Source organism: Annulohypoxylon truncatum, assembly GCF_022578515.1.
Source record: "Annulohypoxylon truncatum strain CBS 140777 unplaced genomic scaffold F4807scaffold_9, whole genome shotgun sequence".
Taxonomy (NCBI): domain Eukaryota; kingdom Fungi; phylum Ascomycota; class Sordariomycetes; order Xylariales; family Hypoxylaceae; genus Annulohypoxylon; species Annulohypoxylon truncatum.
The window spans coordinates 1,064,676-1,085,793 of record NW_025953795.1 but is presented as its reverse complement, the minus strand read 5'-3'; the positions used below and the strand labels follow the sequence as shown (position 1 = coordinate 1,085,793).

Sequence of the window (21,118 nt, the reverse complement as noted above, 5' to 3'; positions counted from 1 at the left end):
TAATGATGCTGCGACAACGCACGCCTTGGCATAGTCTTGGAAATTCTTGGAGTTTTGGGAGATTGACTTTTTTTACGAGCCAAGAGAAAACCTTGGAAACGGGCGTTCCGGGGAATTTGTAGCGACGGGAAAGGGCGGGCCATTGGTGGCGTTGTATACCTAAGTTTCGGAAGGGGCCGATGCTAATCATTTTCTAATGTGAGGGCTCCAGGAGAAGGAGGAGCAACAAGATACCCAGAAATATGATAACGACGCCATCTCATCTCTATCGGAATTAATTTATATTGCTTTTTTTTCGTGCTCATACTCAACTCGCTTCTCATGTCTTAAACAACGAAAACAGTAAATTCTAGGTACTTGAAAGTTATACAACTTGCTACATCTGCCTCATCCTCATCCTCTATTCTAATACATCTACCCTATAAACCCCCGCACATCTAACCAATGCATGACTTGTACATGATGCCGTGGAATGTATAGGTATATAATCTAAGCATATATCATCTATTGTAAGCCATATAATGCAATAATTGGATACTGTCTCTATAGTTTCGCCTTGGGCGATTCTTGTTTCTGCATCGTCTCTGCCACGATGCGCCTCTGGATCTTTCCTGTCGCGGTCTTAGGCATGATCTCGGTGAAGTAAACCTGATGTCATGATTAGCTTCCCACCCCTTTCTGCAGATAGAGCAAGACAACCAGCTGTAACTCACCTTCTTGGGGACCTTGAACTTAGCCAATTTCTCACTAACCCACGCCTTCAATTCGTCTTGATCTAGCTTGGCCCCGCTCTTCAGCACAACGGCAACGCCGATTTCTTGGCCGTAAAGCTCGTCGGGAATGGCGAAGCTTACGGCTTCCGAGACAGACGGATGCCTCGTTAGCACGTTATCTAGCTCGATCGGGCTGATCTTTTCACCACCCTTGTTGATAAGCTCCTTGATTCGACCCGTGATAATGATATAGCCGTCCTCATCCTTCTTGCCCTGGTCGCCGGTGCGGAAGAAACCGCCCTTGGTGAAGGCAGACGCATTGGCAGTTGGGTTGTTGAGATAACCCTTGGTTACATTTTCGCCTAGGATGCAGATCTCGCCCTCGCTGCCCTGCGGTACCTCATCACCAGCATCGTTGAGAATCTTGACTTCTACACCCTGGCCTAAACCAACTGTGCCGGGCTTTCTCTTTGCCGGAGGCAAGGGGTTAGATGTCATTTGGTGCGCGGCTTCAGTCATGGCATAAGCTTCTAGCACAGGCGCCTTAAACTTCTCCTCTAGCTGGTGGAATACTGTTGGAGACAGCGGCGAGGAGCAAGAGCGGATAAAACGAATCTTCGGCAAGGGGCTTGGGGCTGGGTCCTTCAGAAGGATCTGATGTATAGTCGGCACGGCGGTATACCAATTCGCCCCGTAAGTGGAAAAGTCCTGCCAGAAATCGGAAGCCGAGAATTTAGTCGGCACGATCATGGAGCCGCCAGAGTAAAGAGGAGCCAGGAGAGCACAGAGAAGGCCGTGAACATGGAAGAGCGGCATAACCAACATTGTACGATCTTGCGCGGTAAGCTGATAGGTGGCTTGAATATTCCCTACATCGTTTATTAGTCCTATGGTACTTGATATATAAGCTGACGACTTGGGGACATACTCATCGTCCTGGTTAAGTTGCGATGTGTTAAAGGGACCTAGTGAACTGGTTAGAGAACAACTACAGGATATGCGTCGGACTGTCTACAACGTACAACTTTAGGCCTTGATGTCGTGCCACTAGATTTATAACAGTCAGGCCTCATCTTTATAAAGCTAGATTCTCAACTTTTTAGGCTCTAACGCTTACCTCGTGTGCAAAACCAACGCGACATCATCTGGCTGTGGTTGGAGAATCCTCTCCTTAGCCCGCCCCTTAAGCTGCCCGAGGTCTTTAACATCCAGAATCACCTCTTTCCTCACACTGTCCCAGTAGCACTCGGCAATCGCAGCTTTGAACTTGCGCGCTGCCTTGACAGACGGCGCATCCGCTTGGTACGCCCCTTTCGGCACAAGCACAATGGCAGATTTAATGTCTTCGATATAAAACTCGAACTCTTCCTGCTTATAAGCCGGGTTTAGGGGAGCGGCAATGCCGCGCTGCCACGAGGTAGCTAGGAACGAGACGATGAATTCGTACGAGTTTACTGTCGCGATCGAGACTGGAGAGCGGTGAGTAATGCCGATGGCAGCGAGCTTGCGCTGGAAGGAGGAGCATTCTGCTACGAGGTCTAGGTAGGTCGCCTTCAACGGGGCCGGTTTGGAGGGTACTATGACAGCGACAGAAGAGGCTACGCCATTGATCGAGTCTTTGAGGGTGGACATTTCGAAATTTTCGGAGTTTCTAAAGTGAAGTCTAGTTTTTGGTATTACTTCTAAGTGCGCAAGACGAATATGTCTAGAGAGGATTCATGCAATAGAGAGACAAAATATGAATGAAATAGAAAAATACAAAATCAAATTCGCAATGAGAAAACGAGAAAAAAAAGCTGCATGTATTTCTATGTACGAAACGTATGATAGTAAGTCAGACCCGTGGATCTGCGACTCCGGCAATATCAATGCAAGTTTGAGGTTGTTGCCGTTACGTACATACATGTACATAACCGTTGATACGGCAATCCGTCCAATCCCGAGCTTGTTCGGTTACCTGACATTGGGAAAGCACGCACCTAGTAGCTCCAGAACTACGCTAGGCAATTAGTGTCAATGACCCCAAAATTAGTGGGTATGGCGATATAGAACCCCTGTAGTTGCAGAGCTCCTAGCGTAAGTCTTCGCCGAAACTGAATCTTGAATTTCAGCCTTCTCGTTAGCCTCGTTAAGAAGGACAACTAATAATCGATTTGCTGTTGAACGGATCTCATTCTTTGTTAACGAAGGCTTCATAGCAAGCACAACAAACAAGAGGCGTTACCGTTCTATTAGTCATGGCTGCTCAACAGCCGCCGCGGTCAGGTCTGTCCCTGTACGCCAACCTTCTCGAGCCAGAGGGCGACTCGGCCGCTTCCATATCCCGCGGCCCAGTCGTGTCGCAAGAAGCGCTCGACGCGGTAAAGGAGCAGGAAGCCTCCAAGAAGCCCATCGACTCCGCCCTGCGCTTCCAACCACACCCCCAGATCCGGCGCCCGCAACAGAAGACCCAGAAACCCAAAGCGAGCTTCCCGAAAGCGCCTCCCGCTCCTCCCACCGCCCCGGACGTCGCCGCCCAGGCTCCGTCGAAGAGCCGATTGGCCGACTGGGCGCCTACCGAGGAGGATGAGTTCATGTACGGCTTAGGCGAGAAGAGAGCTCGCGGCGGGCGCAGGAAGAAAAAGAAGAAGGAAAGGGAGGTGCCCGTCGAGACGGACTGGGACGAGATCTACGACCCCTCGAGACCCACGAACGTGATTGAGTATCTGCGGAGCGACGAGCGGATCCGCGAGGTGCGGGAATGGAAGGACTTGCTTTACAAACACAGGCGACGCGACGACGATAGCGAGAGGCGGGGAAGCTGGAGCAGCGAGGAGGAGGAGGATTCGAGACCGGCACAGAGTAAGTTGAACGATATAGGACAATCCCTAAGGCCATGTGTTTGCTAAAGTATATGGCTTTGATAGATCGATTTGCGCCCCCTGATTCCTACTCCTTCGCACCACCACCCCCTTCACCCCCGCGAGCCCCGCTGCCAGACGACAAGACCGGCGACGACGCCTACGCACGCCGTCTAGCCCTGTCACAAGGCAACGTTCCTCCACCACCGCGCTCGCCCTCACCGCGCTCGCCCTCACCGCCCCCGCCCCCTCCTCCCCCAATAGCACCAGTAGCAGCTCCTCCCGAGCCAGAAGCCGCGACAATATCGCGCGCGCCAGTGCGCTACGCACAGCCGAACCCGCCACCACCGCTCGATCCAGACGCCATGGACGAGGACGAAGACGAGTACGTGCCGCCCGAGCCCGGCGCCGGCACCACTGCCGCCGAAGCAGAAGAAGAGGGAGAAGCAGCGCGCAGCAACCGGCCGGGCCAGAAGGGCTTCGCCGCGCGGCTCATGGCCAAGTACGGCTGGTCGAAGGGGCAGGGGCTCGGCGCCGAAGCGAGCGGGATCCTGCAGCCGCTGCGCGTGCAGGTCGAGAAGCGCAAGAAGAAGCCGGACTCGGAAGGGGGCGGATGGGCCGAGCCCGGCGGGCGCGGGCGCATTATCGGGTCCAAGACCGCCGCCGCCGCCGCCGCCGCAGGCGGTAGCAAGTTCGGGCCCATGAGCAGCGTCGTCGTGCTGCGCAACATGCTCGACGGCATGGACGACCTGCAGGCCGAGATGGAGTCCGGGCTGGGCCAGGAGATCGGCGAGGAGTGCGGCGACAAGTACGGCCGCGTCGAGAGGCTGTATATTGACGTTGAGGGCCGCCGGGTGTATATCAAGTTCACTGACCAAGTCTCGGCTCTAAGAGTAGGTTTTTGCTACCATCCTCGCTCGGAATAATCTCCCATACTCCCTTACCCTCCTATGATGATTCTCTAGTAAGGGGTATATTGGATTGTGCTAACCATCGTGACCACGAAATATAGGCAGTTAATGCGTTAGACGGCCGCATATTCGCAGGCAACACCATCGAACCTCAATTCTACGACGTCGACAAGTTTGAGAACAGAGTTTACGAGTAGATAGAACATGTATTGGGACGCAGGCGGCTATCTTGTCTAGAAGAAAAGCTAGAGAGGGCGAGAGGCAGCTCTAAGGTCTGCTGTGTCTACTAGCTAGTAATAAGGAACTCGTGATAAGTACTTAGCAGGCTTACTCTATCGCTACCTTAGTATGCTATAGTCCGACGACAGAAGTGGCAACAGTATCAACAGTCTAGCGACCCGTCATATAAATTCGAGACTCAGTGGTAGTAATTCAAATACAAACTACACACACCACATTTGTACCTACAAAGCAATGTTGTGCATGTAGGAAGGAGATAAGCCACCCAAGGCTAAAGTTACGATAATGTTGTATGTTCACTTACCGACTTGTCAAGAAAGCCATAAAGCACTTGTGACTACAACGTTCACCTAGGTAGATGGGGCTTAGGCTCAGAAGCAAGTTATACTATAACACCTCTACAAGGATTGTTGCCAGATCATGGTCACTTCCAATTAGTATCCTCTGCACTATGAAGACTCTTATCAAGTCTCGTAATTATACAGGACAGCAAAGTAGTACAAATTGACCGATTACCTAGACGCCTATCAACAGAATCACACTAGAAGTTTGAAAGCCATGTTCCGAGTAGCACATGCATCAGTATTAAGTCTAGCGGTTCCTTATACGTAGCCCTAGTCGCAAACCGCGACCAATGAAATGACAACAGGTTTTATGACACTGGAAAAGGGAATGTCGAGAAACGCCACCATCTTCTCCCATCATATTCTTCCACCATGCTCCAACACCTAAAAGTCACAACTTATTACAAGAGAGCGGCAACGAAGGAGCCGAGGGCAACCAAGGTGTAAAGCGCAGGCATGCTGGTGCCAGAGCCGGGGGCAGCGTTCTTCTTGTCGCTGGTGCCGTTGGTGCTCGAGCCATCGCTGGAAGCGTCAGAGGTGTCGTCATTGGCGTTAGCATCCTTGCCTCTGCAGTCGTAGTCGCCCTGGACGACACCACCCTTGTAGCTGCCGAGGGAAGTGCAAGAGCTGGAGATATCCTCAGTGCTGACAACCTCGAAAGCACCCTTGACGTCCTTCAGGCTGGGGAGCTGGACATCGGTGAAGGAACCTCGGACCTTGACGGCACCGCCGATCTCGTTGAGGGAACCAAAACCGTCAAGCTTCTCAAGACCGGTGTTGTTGGCAATAGTGAAGCCACCACCAATGCTCTCGAGCTTGGGGATCGAGATGTTAGTGACCTGGGGGTTGCTAACGAAGGACAAGTCACCGGTTTGGATTTGAGTCAAGTTGGCGGCAATGAAGTCGGTGAAGTAGTTGGAGTCGAAACGCATGGAGCCGTTAACGGTGTGCAGGGAGGGAACCGAGAAGGAGGTGACGTTGGCGATGGTCATGTTCGCAATCCACTCCAAGTTAGGCATCTCCATGCTAAGGTTGAGACCGTTAGCTTGCACATACAGAGTGTTGGACAAGCTCTTGATGCTGGTGGAGAACTTGGTCAATCGTCGGTTGTTGTTGATGTTCATGTCAGTAAGAGACTCAACGTTGATGCCGTCGATGCTCTCGATGAAGGTATCGGCGATAGTAACACTCTTCGCCTTGGTGATACCGGGGTTTCCGAAAGTGGGCTCGGGAAGAGCGTTCAAGGTGGCCCAGTCAATGGAGCCAACCTCGCCGAGAACGGGGAAGCTAAGCGTAGAGAGCTTGGTGACGTTCTTCAGAGCGAAAGCACCGCCAATGGTGGTCAAAGAGGAACTCTTCAAGCTGTTAAGAAGACCGTTGTTCTCAGCTGTCAGATCACCACCAATCGACTCGAGACTTCCACTGAGGTCGATGTCAGGGCCGGCGGTGGTGTCGATTAAGACGCTACCCTTGATGGAGTCGCAGCTAGCGACCTGGGTGGCATCGGCCGCGGACTTAATAGTAGCGGTCGCATCGTTGCATCCAACACCGAACACACCTAAAGTTTCTTGTTAGAACGGAAATATTCCATGTTTCGCAGTAGAATATAACTCACCAGACGCCATGCTGAGCGCCGTAGCGGCAGTAAGAAGCTGCTTGCTGAACATCTTGCCTAACTGTCTGAAAAATGGTCAGTTATGTCTGTATGTTTGGGCCAATGTTAAACAGTTGAAATAGAGATAAGTGTTGGCGCTGTAGACCAGTTGGTTGAATGTTCCAATGCGACTATGCCAGGCACATGAAAAGTTCAACCAACTACGTCTTCCGCTAAATAAGAAATACACCACCGTCCCAGCTCGGAACTGCCAGTCGAACTAGTTGAGTGATAAAACCATGGCTTGGGGGAAGTCGCTGTATGGTGACCAGGAAGGCGCATATACAGTCACGGACTGACTGTAGTCGACGGTGGTAGGACCTGTCGCCATCGCTCATGTATGTTCGGTAGACTTGGCTCCTCGATACTTGTCTGTGTTCCATCACCGCCTGCAATTATTTCGCCTGAATCCCGATTCCACAACCTCAACTTGTAGTGAATTGGCAGATACGACGCGTAATCCCATTCATGTGTATCATACATCACAACACCAATGCACCCCGGACAGACAGCCGATGTCCGTAGGGATGGTAGTATTTGGTAATCGTTATGTGTATGCCGTGCCCAGTCATATGCGGGTCACGTAATCCAAAGCCCGATTGGAAGGAAATGAAGGCATGAATCGAAGCAATACAGACTCCCGGTATTCTACGCTTTCGAGGTATCGAGGGCTCCGACTCCTAGCTGGGAAACATTGTGAAGTAAAAAATAATGAAAATAGAACTAACCTGCTGATACTCTCAAGAATCGATTTTCAGAAACCCAAGATTCGAATTAATATCCTTCCAAGCACCTTTCGAGGGTGGAGGATTGTTAGAACGTCGCGTTGTTTTGTTGATGGAACTCCGATGTTACGAGTGAAAGTGGTGGTTTGTTATTGGTTATGAGGAAAACGGAGATGAACTCTGTTGCGAGATGTGTGTATTAAAGGTAGGAGGAAGTTATTGAGCGAGTGCTCTTCCTCTTTTACTGGGAATATGGACAAACGAATGAATCCGAACAAGAAGGAGGAAGAAGGTTGAGAAAAAGTGAGTTGGAGGGAAAGTCAGGGCAAGAAAAGGCCGAAACGTTTTGGAATTCGACTTTTGATGGATGGCGTGGCTTCCCTGGTAGTAGGGGGGGTGCGAGCAGGAAGGGGGAACGGGGGATCAAGTGGATTCGTTAAGGGGTAAAACCGTACAGTGCGCATACGATTAGAAGGCGCGATATCGAACCAGACTTGCCAGACCCAATTATAAGTTGATAAGGGTTGGAGACACAGACAGAGGATCTTCATCAATTTCAAGCAAGCAATCAGTCTTGGCAGTAATGAAAGAGGAAGAAAAAATAGAGAGCGGCATCTGGAGCTAAAGTACCTCTAGACCATTAGAGGCTTGAGCAACCTTTCCTACTTTTTTTTTCTTTTCCCTTTGCAACGAAGAATTGTCTTTGTATTCGACATCTTCTACACGCGGAGACACGGCAAATACGGCAAATGCCTGGTCTGTGAAAAACGCAGGTGTTCGTATTTCTTGTCGTCACCAAATGCACAAGGTCGTTTTCTCACCTTATCATCACACCTGTCTTTCATGCCATTGGAAGAAAAGGCAAGACTTCTCCAAACCTTTGCGAGCCAGACATGCCGGACCTACCAGACCTACGTACATTAGTACAAGACTGGCCTACATAATTCCTCCGCGGATGGTACAGGTGCCCAAGAGGTGTCCAAAGACGACTATTGCAACAAGGGTAACACCGTATGGTAGAGAAACACAGTGTCGCAGTCTTCATATCTTAAGCAGCTAAGTCGTCCAATTGGCGAGATTGGATCCTCATTTTCGGAGGCTTAGTTTGGTAAAAGCAGGGAATCGCTGCAAGGTTTTGCAGCAGCAATCCATTCTCTCACGAATCCACCTCAGAACACCCATAACATGGGAAATATACATAGTACATGCCTTACGTATTCATATGCGCCGCTAGGATGTATTCAGCTATGTATCTGGCAATTCTGCTGTCTGGGTATGAGCGCTGGGCTGATTGGTTGACCAGTGACCTTTCATTCTCTTCTCATAAAAATCCATAATGCCTTGCTAGACGAGCCCATAATCCACATGTTGAGCCTTGGTATGGTTCTAGAAATGTTTCTGCGTAGTTTCACGTAACACTTCTTTCCTGGTTTATAAGATCTGGGCGAGCTGCAGAGTCGACGCAAACTTGACAGCTCCAGCTTCAGCTTGTACCGAACTCATAGCTCATAGCTCGTAGCTTGTAACATGAGCTTGTGATGTTATGTAACATGCCGAGCTGCTTCTTACTGCTTCTTACAGCTTCTCACAGCAAGCCTGTAATGGTAGCACGAGACACGGTGACGGTGACGGCATAGCTATAGTTACGATGCTAATCTTGTGCATAGGCTGGATTGATGCATACCCGCAGTCGTGTCAATCTCCGGTGCGCGGTGCGCGGTGTAAGTTAACAGGCTTTAGCTCACACCAAAGATTACCGAACACCCACAACCCCCGTACAGTATTTGCCCCATCTTGCCAATGTTGGCAGTAGTTCACATGTGAGCTCGTAAGTGAATGTCACCTTACCTAAAGTGATAAATTGGTTTATTTTGCCTATCTGCTATGTAATAGTATGTACATATGGATGTTAGTACACAAGTATCTGAATGCTGCCCGCTGTTGGTCCGGTCAGGATCCCGTGGCTTGTTAGATATAAAGTGATGGATGATTCAAAGTCCGGGAACACGGCATAAGAATTCGATTGGAATTGCTTTGTATCTTTTATTCTACACTGACAGTTGCCACGGGTTGCTAGAGTTACTAGGTGGTCGACTCGGCTTTGAAAAGTCTCTTCACGAAGTTAGTGGCCGGACTTAAACTAACGATTGGTTACCGTCTCTTCTCTTTTCAAAGAGAATCTCGATTTAACAGCCAAAAGCTTGACTATCCTCCAGGGAAGATCCATCTTTTATTCCCAGCCAACGGCGCGGCCGCGGGTGTATATTGGATCTACATCCACCAATACCATCCAATGCCATCCAATACGACCCAATCATTTCCCACTATCTCAGGTACGCCGCTACGTACGATATGGATATCCCTTCGATCCCTTTGGGAAATGTAATCAATGCACCCCCACCCCTCTTTTTAGACCGTGTATGCATCAATTAAACTGGATCTACTTTATTTTGGTACCTGGTAAGCAATGCAGGATGCGATGATGCACCGGCAATGTTAGGTAAGAAGCTTCTATTCATTCCTCTAAACTGGATTAAGAAGAATATTGAGATCCCTATTTTATCATAATAACATGCCTATTTCCACCTTGATTATCAAATTTCGAGCACTGGGGCATCAGTGCGTCTTCTCTCGTTGTCGATTAGAATAACGCCATGCAGATAAAATTCGTGGCGGAGAAGACCAATTGCGATCTATCCAGCTCCCCTCAGTGGCCACGCTGACGCGTCATTTGGAGCTACAGCACAACCAGATCTTGGTGTTAGTCGAACAGTCGAACACGAGAAAAGATCATGACTCCTTTTCGTATTGGTGAGCAGCCAAAACTCCTCTCAGCCATCCGGCATTACGGCCTCACGGTAACCATGACAGCATGGCGACGAGACAATAGTCGACGGAATGGTAGAGAGTTGCTCCTATTCGCTGATTGCACGCGCCGCTGTTGCTCATCATCCAAATTCCACATTCTGCGACAAAATCGTCGACTAGCGGCGTCGTCTCCTGGTCCGAATTGCGTCATTGACTAGCATCCCAAACCCGATCTCTGTGATCTACAACGGCAATTTCACTAGCGTGAATGCCTCTAAACAACCAGATTCGACAGCATATCTGAATTTACAGTATGCTATCAGATATTTAAACCTACTAGTAGCTGTTTTTCTCCTGCTCATTTCCAGCTGGGAGGAGCCGTTCGACGACTTTTATTGTTTAAGTAAGGGATACCAATCACACGGCTTTGTTTTCACGGCTTATTACGTCCGCAATACATGTCTCCGTACGGGTACACGCATCACATCAACGCTCTGACCTGACTACATGGTAGGTAGGAGTAGATTTCCGACGACATGACTTATATTAGCTTTGCTTCGCCCTCTGTATACTATTTGTGGAAGTTCTTCACGCATGAAGTCCGCTCCACAAACTGTTATATCTACACAATTAGGCCGCTCGTCTAGACAAACTAACCTAGCCGCCAACGTCACACCAAACAATACTCCTAGTTACACGTGCCTAGTTTTGTGGCGTCGTTGATGGGTTGCTTATGAGAACATCAAACCTGTCGGCTCGGTCGGCTAGATACAGATACAACTCGGCACTGTCTTCATTTTCGATATTGCCAAGGTATAACGTAGGGGGTTTCAAGATCGTATCTTCGATTCTTCATATAACTAAGGCTCTTAGTAGTGTATCTGTAAGCCTTGTAATGACTGCATGGTACGGCCCGTCCATAACGAGTCGGTAACTGTCGGTCTGTAGTCATGTATTTGTTTTTAGGGAAAAAAATATAATTCAACTCATCCGATACCCTGAGACCAAATACTATTGGCCGGGATATGTAGTTGGCAGGACTGAGTTTGAAGACAACACTTCGATGCGTGAGAATACAACATGCTCTTTTTCCAATACAAGAATAAGTGGAATAACCCATAAGTTGGAACATATGGCTTATTAGCCGTAAAATCGCATCGTCAAGGCATTGTTCATGTCTTCAAATACGAGTTTAGTTAAACCTTAGTGTCTAAGACTACTCCAGTGCCACCACTTCGGTATCCGAGGCTCTCCACATATACCACATAAAGACGCTCCTATACGGGGCAAACCTGTCCGATATCTCCTTCATCTCGTCCTCCGACATATATTTCCACTTGCCGCCTTTCTTCTTCAGCTTGGACACGTCCCGTCCGACGAACGCGGCCATCCCCCTCTGGACGCCCAGGTCGCCGAGGGAGAAGACGTCCATTCTCTTCAAACCAAAACACGCGAACATCTCGACCGACCACTTGCCCAGGCCCCTCACCGCGATCAGCTTCTCCAGCACGACGTCGTACGGCGCGTCCGCCAGAGTCTGTGCGCTCAGCTCGCCGCTGGTGAACTTCTCCGCGAGCCCTTGCACGTACTCGGCCTTGCGCTGCGAGAGACCCGCCGTGCGCAGCCGCTCGATGGTGCACGCCGCGACCTGCGACGGGTGCGGGAACTTGCCGTCGTTCTCGACGAAGAGGCCGATGAACTTCTGCTTGATGGACCGGGCCGCCGCCCCGGATACCTGCTGCGAGATGATGCCGCTGCAGAGGGATTCGAAGGGGTCGACCTTCTCGCCCAGGCCCTCCGCCGAGAAGAGCGAGCAGTGATGCTTATCGATCAGCGGCTTCATCCGCGGGTCGACGCTGATGAGATGCTTGCAGGCTTCGTCGAGGATGTTGGTCGTTGTGGTCTCGTCAGCTGATCCAGACGGAGGGATTTCTCTGGTTATGACTCGAGATGTCTCTGGCGAGAGAAGCGTTGCGTTGGTGGCGTTTGGGTCTGCCAGTCGCCTCACAGCGGCCGGTTTCGGTTTCGGGGTCTCGTGGGCTGTGACCGGCTCACTGATCAGCTTTGCGTTACTTGGCGTAGGCGTTGCTGGAGGGTCGGCAGGCTTCCGGGTACGGCGCCTTTTGGGAGTTGTAGGTGCTTCCGGGGCCGCATTTTCTTCCGCGTTCTCCTTGAAACCTTCTTGCTGCGATGTCTCTGGTGCTGTCTTTCTTTTCCGCCCCCTTGGCACTTTAGCGGCCGGAGCAGCCGGAGGAGCGTCTGTGATGTCTGGCGTTGCTGATGCCGCCGCAACTCGCGCGGATCTGCGTGTAGCCATGGTTGCTATCCGGTGGCTGTTAGATGGAACTGCCGCTGAGCGCCGGACGTGATGGTCCTGTAGGGATATATGTAGGTGTCCCTTAAGTCTACTGCTGCATGAGTACCTAAGTCTCTGTACTATGAAGTAGGTGGTTATCTGATCTTTTCGGCCGGTTAACTTGCTAGCGTGAGATTGAACTCCGAAAAAGAGGTTTCTACTACCCCGAAGAAACATGCGTAGTTCGTAGGCAAGTGAGCATAATTATCTTTCAAGGGCTGGAGCTGAAATGTATGTACTATATGTACATGATGGTAAGATACATCCGAGATGCGCTGTGCTTGTTTTTAATGAGGATCATAGACTGGGAACTGCCACGAATAAGCACGACAAACAAGACGTTCGTTCCTTGTGAAATGAGTTAGTTCTAAGAAAAGACGATTGAAATACAGTAGAGCACATTGAAAATTGACCTGAGGTTGTATATGGTATCTTATATGAAGAATACCGCGTTTTATCTTGTCAACCCGCGCCTTTGCTTTGTCACCCAGTTAAGGAGCGATCGAGCCAATGAGATAATCCGCACCTGACTCATATGTAGGTAGCTTACATAAAAAGATATACCCGTGGAGTTTCTACATATGGGTTGCTGCCTAGGTAGTTGCCTGTGCAATTCTTGGGGATATTTATAAGTATTAAGTTTCGTCTCAACTGTGATATTAAGATTAGGGTTTTCTAGCTAACAGCAATTAGGTTTTGACTTTGATGTTCGGATAATGAAAACACGTTCTTTTCTCTCCAGGGTCTCCAGGGTCTCAGGGTTTCGAGGGTCTCGAGTCTTCATCCCCACCTTCGTTACGATGAACATGCTTACAAAAGTGCAACGGCATCTGATCTGTTACCCGTTGTACCGGTTCATCGATCATATCGATTAAGATATAATGATTGGCATATCGTAGGGCCTACCTACATACACATAAGTTGTCGAAATAATGGATCTGTGTAAGTAAAATCAATGTCACAATGGAGTACAGACCGTACTGGCGGAGCCCTAGCGCTGGGGGCATAATGTAATTTTCCCATGTATGTAGGATGGCGTTTTCCATCTTGGTATCCATCTGCTGCTAAGATCGTTCAACATCTGCAAACCACCAGCCATACTTGCCTACAATTTTGTACCTTGAGTTTGATTATCAAAAAGGTGAAAACTGGTTAAATTATGGTCGCGGCATGCAACCCCATGTTTTTTAGTCCATCTGCTTTGTCTAGAATGCAATCGCTCGATTGAGGATCGAATTCCCCTTTTCATTTTCTCGGCATGCAGCCCTGAAGGTTGCTATCCAGGTCTGCTATGATTCCCCATGTCCCCCTAAAATTTCGATATAGGCGTCTAAGCTCAGCACACGTATAACCAAAAGACTAAAGGAGCAAGTACTTTTACATGTATATTTTTAAGATTAGTCACTTCTAAGCTTAACAGCCACATGAAATTGCGGTGCCTCATAGGGTACTTGGTTTACTAACATCAAGCGCGATAGGACTGTGCTAAAATGCGTTAGATCTTGGGTCTGTCGCGTCAGTGCATCAAGTACCCAGTTACTATTTATATACTTCGCTTGCAATTTTTGCTCCGGACAGCATTGGGCACTTTCTTGTTAACATGTTAGCGTCAACGGTTCCCCCCTTCGTGAATTCATTAGGTTCACAAGATTTAGGTACCTCGTAGTTACTCCACCCCTAAAACAACCAGTCCGCTAGACCAGTCTGTTCCAGTGATTCTCAAGCCGCTAAGTTTAATGTTACTAAACAGCCCAGGCCAGCTTTCGTGTCGCCCAGGCCATTTTGACTTTCGACTTTTTGAAATTTCACCACAACTGGTTCGTCCAATTTGACACCGTCCGCGCCAATTCATCCGTCAATCCCTGGTGCCTTTTTTCCATTCTCACAACTAAGGAACGACTGCGACACAAGAAAACAGACGAATTTTTTTCCCTTCGTCTGCGCCTCTGGCCGCTTGATAACTACACTCGCTCGCTAATTTGATAGATCTTTTTTCTCTCGCTCGTCTGCTTCGCCATTCTAATCTTCGTATTATCGTATTATTCCTCATTCAACTACGATAAACCAAACGAGGCCGGCCTAGAAAACGAACGAGAGGCTACCTATCATCCGCGTTGGAACCTTAAACTCCTCTTCCGTTTGCTTGTTATTGCGCATCGTTAGGGTGGTGTCGAGGGCCACCCGAAAAGCTCGCCCACCATGCTTCTACCTAAAGGTGGCATCACCTGGAAATCTGCCAAGGCACAACTTCCCCCTACCAGAGCGATATGGGTCTTTTTAACAAGAACTCGAGTTCTCCTATCCATCGCCGTCGCTGGCATCATCTTATTGTTATGGCGCGGCATCAGATCATCGGCTAGTGAGATGCAAAGGTATCGTAATTTTCAACAATCATCCTAGATCGGATCTTGCTGACCTTGGACTTTTTAAAAGCTTCTACTGCTGGGGTCCCTCAAAACCGCCAATGGACATGACACTCAACGAGCAACAGGCATGGAACGCTCATTTACAAACTCCTGTTATCTTCAACCATCACGCTCCGATCACGATCAACGAAAGCTCAATATCGCATGTCAATCTCAACGGGATCAGATCAACGCGTCAGGCTATCGACAACGAGGAACGAGTTCTCCTTCTTACCCCACTGAAGGATGCTGCGCCGTATTTGTCCAAGTACTTCGAGCTTATTGCCGAGTTGACTTATCCTCATCGCCTCATCGACCTCGCATTCCTGGTAGGAGATTCCACCGACGACACCATGGGTGTGTTGGCTATGGAGCTAGATCGCATCCAGAAACGCCCGGATAACATCCCGTTCAACAACGTTCTAGTGGTGGAAAAAGACTTTGGTAGTCACCTCAGCCAGTCTGTCGAGGATCGACACAGCTTCGAGGCTCAAGGTCCACGACGGAAGGCTATGGGCCGCGCTAGGAATTATCTGCTATCCGCCGCATTGAAGCCGGATCACTCCTGGGTCTACTGGCGTGATGTCGACATCGTGGACAGTCCTAAGAAGATCCTTGAGGATTTCATTGCGCATGACCGGGATATTCTAGTTCCTAGTATGATTCTGCGCTCCTCATAATAAAGCGCTTTGCTAATGGGTTCTAGATATTTGGTTCCACCGTTATGAGGGCTATGGCGACAACAAGATCGATATCGAAGGCAGATGTAAGCCTCCCCTCTAACGTCGAGCTTGGAATATTATGGATATCATAGCTAACATTAGATACTTAGTCGACTATAACTCGTGGGTCGAGTCCGAGAAGGCTCTGAAATTGGCGTCGAAACTAGACAAAAACATAGTTCTCGCAGAAGGTATACAAGTTACTCCCCAACGGCTCATGACTAATTACTAATACGTTGCGAAAAGGTTACAAGCAATACGATACTGGCAGAACTTATATGGCTCGAATGGGTGATTGGCGAAACGACCCTGATGAGGAAATCGAACTCGATGGTATTGGTGGTGTCAACATCCTAGTCAAAGCCGACGTCCACCGCTCAGGTTTGTTCCACACGTTATCTGAATATTTTAGGCTCGCAGTGACTAATATCGATCTCCGTAGGTATTAACTTCCCATGTTACGCATTCGAGAACCAGGCCGAGACGGAGGGTTTCGCAAAGATGGCCAAGAGAGCAGGCTACGAAGTCATTGGCCTGCCCAATTATGTCGTGTGGCATATCGATACAGAAGAAAAGCCGGGGAACGCATAAAGTAGTGTTACTCAGCTTCTTCAAAATCATGCAAATTTTCTTGTTAAAAATATCTGCATTCCTCCGGGCACTCGATGTCCGGGCGGGACAGGGGACATAATACTTCTACGAGGAGTTCATGACACGCACACAACAGCTGCATCAAAAATACCAGAACCGTCAGACATGTTGGGCAAAGAGGCGTTGGGGACGGATAGGTCATTAATTCTCATGCCATTGGCCTTGTTTTTTACTTTTCTCTGGCATAGCGTTCGAAGGGGAATTGGAAGTCCGGCTACTCACACCAGCATATCAACCTCATCCTTGAGGATCTCCGCCTCATGCCCCTCTCGAAATCGACCCCGCCGTCTCGTCACCTACTTCTCTCGTCGATGTTCTTTGTGCGCCTTACATATTCATTGGTTGGTCGGTTGGTTGAGCTGGAAGGACTTCTACTTTGTCGTACTTGGGAAAGGACACGATGGCGACGTTATGATCGGGGCGTTGTGAACTTCTGCTATAATAGAATTTGGCTATTCATGATGTCTTGCATGGATTTGGAGGCAAACGAAGGCACACAGTTGTGTGTGCCTGTTCAGTCGTGCTGTATGGAGTTCTATTGGTCGACAGCCGTTGTGACATGTCACCGGCAATATAGCTTGTACAGAGTTGGGATATCCGCATAGACTTGTAGTCTTGAAGAGTCCATGGGAGATCGGAAGGGCTACAGTGGAAACCAGGGCAAAACTAATATATACAATCTGTTGCATAACCAACCATTTCTTGCTTTTGTCTCCGTCATAATGGCATTGCGAACGTGTCTATGAACTGACCTGAGTAATGACATACCATTGGCGAGTATACATTCAACCCAAAAGATCCGGACATAATTGTAGCGAACAAGAATAGCTATTTGTTGATCATGATGCTGATTCTTTACCTTTCAGTACACGTAACAATGCTAGACTTACGAAGTTATTTAGATTACTAGTTTCCGAATGATGGAGACAGGTTTGTCAAAGCATGAGCTTGTAAGTCTGTCTATGTATGTAGCAGTTGCGTTACGGTTCACCACCAAACCAAGCGCCGAGTGTGGGACTAACGCGAACCATCAACGTCAACACTAAAATAATACTGCTCGGGTAGAGGGCAAAGACGTCTAGGTATATACAGAGACAGGGTGACGTTTGGCGACGGTCAAATTATTGCTACACCTGGACTCTGCCGCTGGCGAGTCTGTCCAACCATTCTACTCCTCTAGTAGGCGCAAGTGTTTATGGTACAAGTTTGCCGTTATGCTTGTCTGATATAATTTGTACCTGCTCGGTTTAATGGTTTCGGATAACAGTCATCGAATCCAGAGCATTCCTCTCCTTCTCTTCGGCATGAATCTGGTCGATTAATGGTTGTAGATACGGAACATCCTATTTTATCCGCTGTCAGCTTTTTGCGCCATTGAGGTATTGCATTATTTCGTCTATTAGCAGAATTCAATTTGACTTACATCCGTCTCTTTTGTCCATTCTTCCTTGGGTAGCAGCTTGTGGGTAGTGCTGCATTGGAATGCACGTCGAAGTCGATAGACACGGTCGTAGGCTTCCTTCGGCGGCAGGCGCTTCAATGCCTTAATAACTGTCTCATCCTCCTCGCAAATCAGGTCATCGGCTCTGAGCATGAGTATATTAGCATTTCTGAACTGTCCTACACGGCCTTGGGGTGCTCAATTGCGGGAATGGAAATCGGCGTACCGGAGACCAAGCTGGCGGTAGCCGGCGGCCCTACTATACCAACTGGCGACGGGGGTGAGCAGCTTCGTCAACCACGGTCGCTTGAGTACGAAAGGCGCAAGACTCGGGTAGGAGGCCATGATGACTATTGGCGCGTGCGTTCGGCGGTATGGAAAGGCTGTTGTGAGTCGTAATGTCGATTGTACGATTGGTACGATTTTAGAAGAATTGAAGTTCCAAAATGGCTCTTCGGGTTCCGTAACGTCACGTGATTAGCCGCGTTCGCCCTGTTCTCCCGTACTCCGGGAATTTGGGGCTTGGTGCTTGGAGCTTGGGGCTTGAGCTTCCTCCACTTGGATCGTAAGGATCGTAAGGATCGTTGTATGTATGTACCAGACCCTAGAAGTGACATCAAAACGCTGCGTATTCATTTGAGGATTTTTGATGATTTTTGATGTCATTGTGACACTACAATTTTATTTATTTATAAATCAATTCAAGGTATTCTGACTCGACCTTGGTTGCCGTGCAACTTCAATATAATTATCCTATCCAGGGTTTAATCATTTAGTCTCTTAATTGTTCCTAAGCGCGATACTTTCTAATGGGACTTATTCAGGAAGTGACCTCGTGCCTCAGATGCGCAATTGCATGGGCAACCTACAAAAAGGGAAAGCACGGTGTTGGTACAGGGTACAAGAGGATAGCTAGGTAAGGCAATACCATTGCACGCAATTAAGTAAAATACGTCAGAGTTGGGGAAACCGGAACTTCAATTCCTGCTGACCGTGACGATGAATATATGTACATCCCATTCCCATGGACCTTCCAGTGCTCTTACTGTAGATGTACAAGACGCACATGTAGACGGGAGGCGCTATAAGTGTTTCTTGTGGTACTTTCAAATTCAACAAAGCCAAAGTCATATTAAGCCATATTTCGACTAGAGTTTTAAGCTATAATTGCCGCAATTTTCTTGCCTTTTTCTTTTTCTTCCTTCTTTTTTGTCTGGATATAAGCAGCAATAATTTTGTCTGCCCACTTCGATCTCGCAATCGTGGACACGCCAGAAAAACGCTAAGCTGGTACCGTTCCATCTATCTATCGTATGTAGCGTAGATTCTATCTGTCGATTGATCCATATCTAATCCCAATCACGTTTGGCGATTAGGAGCGACCCGCTTAGTTTCGCTCCAGTTTAGCAAAAGTCCGATTGATATCCTGCTTCGGACTTCATACAACGACTCGACCACACAACTCCCACCATTACCACCACCATCTTTTCGCACCTCTCACTTTTACTACTGGACACAATACTTCACTCTCGCCTTGTCGACACCCTGTCCCACTCGCTCGACGGGCGCTTTTTCAGATGCCAATGGCATGTGACAAACGGTAGCTGCTGGGTCGACGGGACGGTGGATTTGCGAGGGTGCATTCCCCGCACACCGCACGCCATCACCATCACGACTCTTCTAAGCCGATTTGAAGACGAATAGACCTCTCTCTTTGTGTTCGTACATATACCCACTGTCTTTTTACTAGCACGCGACGCCCATAATAGCCACATTTTTGCTCTACGGGGCCTCTGATCAATACCAGAGGCCCTGAAATCGTATTCTGTCCTCCCTGGACTCAAACACCGAACAAGGGCATGTCTCACGACGAAGCTCAGAGCCCTCCGACAGGACGGTCATCACACGATCCCGCAGAATATGGGGTTTTCGCCCATCGTTCCTCTCCCACAGTTACTCCCACCGCATCGTCGGCAAACACTTCTCACCAAGACAATCAAAGCACCCTGGCTTCTGCGGTGACAGCCATGGAGCTACATGACCCTCGAGGTCTTACTCCGTTGCAGAGGTGGGCTGCAGATGCGTCCGACTCTCAATTTAATGCGCTCTCGGGAGCCGTAGGTGGCTTTACATCTGGCATCGTCACATGCCCGCTCGATGTCATTAAAACAAAGTTACAGGCCCAGGGAGGATTTAGGGCTATAAATAAAGGAAGATATGTTGGTCATCACAAAGTATATTCAGGCCTAGTAGGCACAGCAAGAGTCATATGGAAAGAAGAGGGACTGCGCGGAATGTATAGAGGTTTAGGTCCTATCATTCTCGGTTACCTACCAACCTGGGCTGTCTGGTTCACTGTTTACAACAAGAGCAAGGTCTTCATGGCTGAGAAAAAACGTGAGTCATCCTGCACAACATCGCTTCATCCAAAGCAAACAGCTGATCAAAACCTTCCCTGCACAGTGCAGAAGAACCAATTTTTCATCAATTTCTGGTCTTCAATCGTAGCCGGAGCTAGCAGCACAATAGTGACGAATCCAATATGGGTAATCAAGACACGGCTCATGTCGCAATCAGCGACAGGGTATAACAAACAAATGTCAATGTTCCCACGATCCGGTAATACGCCAACCTCTAGGCCAACTATTGATACGCCATGGCATTACCGGTCAACCCTAGATGCTGCGCGTAAAATGTACTCTTCTGAGGGTATCCTGTCCTTCTACTCTGGACTTACTCCAGCCCTTCTAGGCTTGACTCATGTTGCAGTGCAATTTCCAGCATATGAATTCCTGAGGAAGAAGTTCACCGGCCAAGCCATGGGTGAGATGACTGGCGATGATAAGGACGGAAGCCATTGGCTCGGTGTGCTTTCTGCTTCGATAATGTCAAAGATCATGGCTAGCTCAGCTACATACCCTCATGAAGTGATCCGGACAAGGTTACAAACACAACGGCGGCCGACTCCCGGAAGTGAATATCTACAGGGACTAGGTGTCTCCGAATCTACACCAGGGAGCCAGAGCCACGTTCCAAACAGTGAACGGAGCATCAGCCTCCAGCCTAAATATCGAGGTGTTGTGATGACATTCCGCACCATTCTACGGGAGGAAGGCTGGAGAGCGTTTTATGCGGGTATGGGTGTGAATATGATGCGAGCTGTCCCAGCAGCAACGGTTACGATGATGACATACGAGCTTGTTATGAAGAATTTGCACCGAGCACAATCCGAAGGTCGACAAAGGAAGAATCTAGATGAAACGGCTATACACGAACCATAAACGATGTCGATGTTCAGATGATACAGT

The 21,118-nt window shown here is 48.8% G+C and overlaps 7 protein-coding genes across 7 annotated transcripts; 3 read left to right on the top strand and 4 right to left on the bottom strand.

Annotated features, from left to right (window-relative positions):
• Nucleotides 1–305: 305 nt before the first annotated feature.
• Nucleotides 306–2,588, bottom strand: F4807DRAFT_418991 (acetyl-CoA synthetase-like protein). Its single transcript, XM_047997377.1, has 5 exons — nucleotides 1,831–2,588; nucleotides 1,736–1,760; nucleotides 1,642–1,678; nucleotides 714–1,582; nucleotides 306–648 (listed from the first exon to the last, which is right to left on the bottom strand). The coding sequence occupies exons 1-5, from the start codon at nucleotides 2,343–2,345 to the stop codon at nucleotides 544–546; spliced, it is 1,551 nt and encodes a 516-aa protein (XP_047856292.1). The 5' UTR covers nucleotides 2,346–2,588; the 3' UTR covers nucleotides 306–543.
• Nucleotides 2,589–2,807: 219 nt separating this feature from the next.
• F4807DRAFT_418989 (uncharacterized protein) lies at nucleotides 2,808–5,069 on the top strand. The gene is made up of 3 exons (XM_047997376.1): nucleotides 2,808–3,554; nucleotides 3,620–4,446; nucleotides 4,566–5,069. The coding sequence occupies exons 1-3, from the start codon at nucleotides 2,951–2,953 to the stop codon at nucleotides 4,659–4,661; spliced, it is 1,527 nt and encodes a 508-aa protein (XP_047856291.1). The 5' UTR covers nucleotides 2,808–2,950; the 3' UTR covers nucleotides 4,662–5,069.
• F4807DRAFT_401568 (uncharacterized protein) lies at nucleotides 4,965–6,985 on the bottom strand. The gene is made up of 2 exons (XM_047996011.1): nucleotides 6,664–6,985; nucleotides 4,965–6,606 (listed from the first exon to the last, which is right to left on the bottom strand). Exons 1-2 carry the CDS (start codon nucleotides 6,713–6,715, stop codon nucleotides 5,450–5,452), a joined length of 1,209 nt encoding a protein of 402 aa, XP_047856290.1. The 5' UTR covers nucleotides 6,716–6,985; the 3' UTR covers nucleotides 4,965–5,449.
• Nucleotides 6,986–11,304: 4,319 nt separating this feature from the next.
• Nucleotides 11,305–13,153, bottom strand: F4807DRAFT_418982 (DNA glycosylase). Its single transcript, XM_047997375.1, has one exon. The coding sequence runs from the start codon at nucleotides 12,766–12,768 to the stop codon at nucleotides 11,452–11,454; it is 1,317 nt and encodes a 438-aa protein (XP_047856289.1). The 5' UTR covers nucleotides 12,769–13,153; the 3' UTR covers nucleotides 11,305–11,451.
• Nucleotides 13,154–14,236: 1,083 nt separating this feature from the next.
• Nucleotides 14,237–16,469, top strand: F4807DRAFT_401285 (glycosyltransferase family 62 protein). Its single transcript, XM_047996010.1, has 6 exons — nucleotides 14,237–14,963; nucleotides 15,025–15,653; nucleotides 15,703–15,762; nucleotides 15,829–15,909; nucleotides 15,965–16,099; nucleotides 16,161–16,469. Exons 1-6 carry the CDS (start codon nucleotides 14,791–14,793, stop codon nucleotides 16,307–16,309), a joined length of 1,227 nt encoding a protein of 408 aa, XP_047856288.1. The 5' UTR covers nucleotides 14,237–14,790; the 3' UTR covers nucleotides 16,310–16,469.
• A 727-nt stretch (nucleotides 16,470–17,196) lies between these two features.
• F4807DRAFT_418977 (14 kDa subunit of cytochrome bd ubiquinol oxidase) lies at nucleotides 17,197–18,590 on the bottom strand. The gene is made up of 3 exons (XM_047997374.1): nucleotides 18,037–18,590; nucleotides 17,793–17,955; nucleotides 17,197–17,712 (listed from the first exon to the last, which is right to left on the bottom strand). The coding sequence occupies exons 1-3, from the start codon at nucleotides 18,153–18,155 to the stop codon at nucleotides 17,617–17,619; spliced, it is 378 nt and encodes a 125-aa protein (XP_047856287.1). The 5' UTR covers nucleotides 18,156–18,590; the 3' UTR covers nucleotides 17,197–17,616.
• A 1,079-nt stretch (nucleotides 18,591–19,669) lies between these two features.
• F4807DRAFT_450877 (mitochondrial carrier) lies at nucleotides 19,670–21,091 on the top strand (the record flags this gene model as incomplete). The annotated part of the gene is made up of 2 exons (XM_048000173.1): nucleotides 19,670–20,207; nucleotides 20,274–21,091. 2 exons carry the CDS (start codon nucleotides 19,670–19,672, stop codon nucleotides 21,089–21,091), a joined length of 1,356 nt encoding a protein of 451 aa, XP_047856286.1.
• Nucleotides 21,092–21,118: the final 27 nt, after the last annotated feature.

Coding starts and splice junctions, on each gene's coding strand:
- F4807DRAFT_418991 (XM_047997377.1), bottom strand. CDS start 2,345: ATGTCCACCCTCAAAGACTCGATCAATGGCGTAGCCTCTTCTGTCGCT. Junction 1,679..1,735: donor CGACATCAAGGCCTAAAGTT/GTACGTTGTAGA, acceptor CCAGTTCACTAG/GTCCCTTTAACACATCGCAA. Junction 649..713: donor AGTTCAAGGTCCCCAAGAAG/GTGAGTTACAGC, acceptor TCATGACATCAG/GTTTACTTCACCGAGATCAT.
- F4807DRAFT_418989 (XM_047997376.1), top strand. CDS start 2,951: ATGGCTGCTCAACAGCCGCCGCGGTCAGGTCTGTCCCTGTACGCCAAC. Junction 3,555..3,619: donor GGATTCGAGACCGGCACAGA/GTAAGTTGAACG, acceptor TGGCTTTGATAG/ATCGATTTGCGCCCCCTGAT. Junction 4,447..4,565: donor ACCAAGTCTCGGCTCTAAGA/GTAGGTTTTTGC, acceptor CACGAAATATAG/GCAGTTAATGCGTTAGACGG.
- F4807DRAFT_401568 (XM_047996011.1), bottom strand. CDS start 6,715: ATGTTCAGCAAGCAGCTTCTTACTGCCGCTACGGCGCTCAGCATGGCG. Junction 6,607..6,663: donor GGCGCTCAGCATGGCGTCTG/GTGAGTTATATT, acceptor AAGAAACTTTAG/GTGTGTTCGGTGTTGGATGC.
- F4807DRAFT_418982 (XM_047997375.1), bottom strand. CDS start 12,768: ATGTTTCTTCGGGGTAGTAGAAACCTCTTTTTCGGAGTTCAATCTCAC.
- F4807DRAFT_401285 (XM_047996010.1), top strand. CDS start 14,791: ATGCTTCTACCTAAAGGTGGCATCACCTGGAAATCTGCCAAGGCACAA. Junction 15,910..15,964: donor AAACATAGTTCTCGCAGAAG/GTATACAAGTTA, acceptor CGTTGCGAAAAG/GTTACAAGCAATACGATACT. Junction 16,100..16,160: donor AGCCGACGTCCACCGCTCAG/GTTTGTTCCACA, acceptor CGATCTCCGTAG/GTATTAACTTCCCATGTTAC.
- F4807DRAFT_418977 (XM_047997374.1), bottom strand. CDS start 18,155: ATGGCCTCCTACCCGAGTCTTGCGCCTTTCGTACTCAAGCGACCGTGG. Junction 17,956..18,036: donor TACCGCCAGCTTGGTCTCCG/GTACGCCGATTT, acceptor ACTCATGCTCAG/AGCCGATGACCTGATTTGCG. Junction 17,713..17,792: donor AATGGACAAAAGAGACGGAT/GTAAGTCAAATT, acceptor CGGATAAAATAG/GATGTTCCGTATCTACAACC.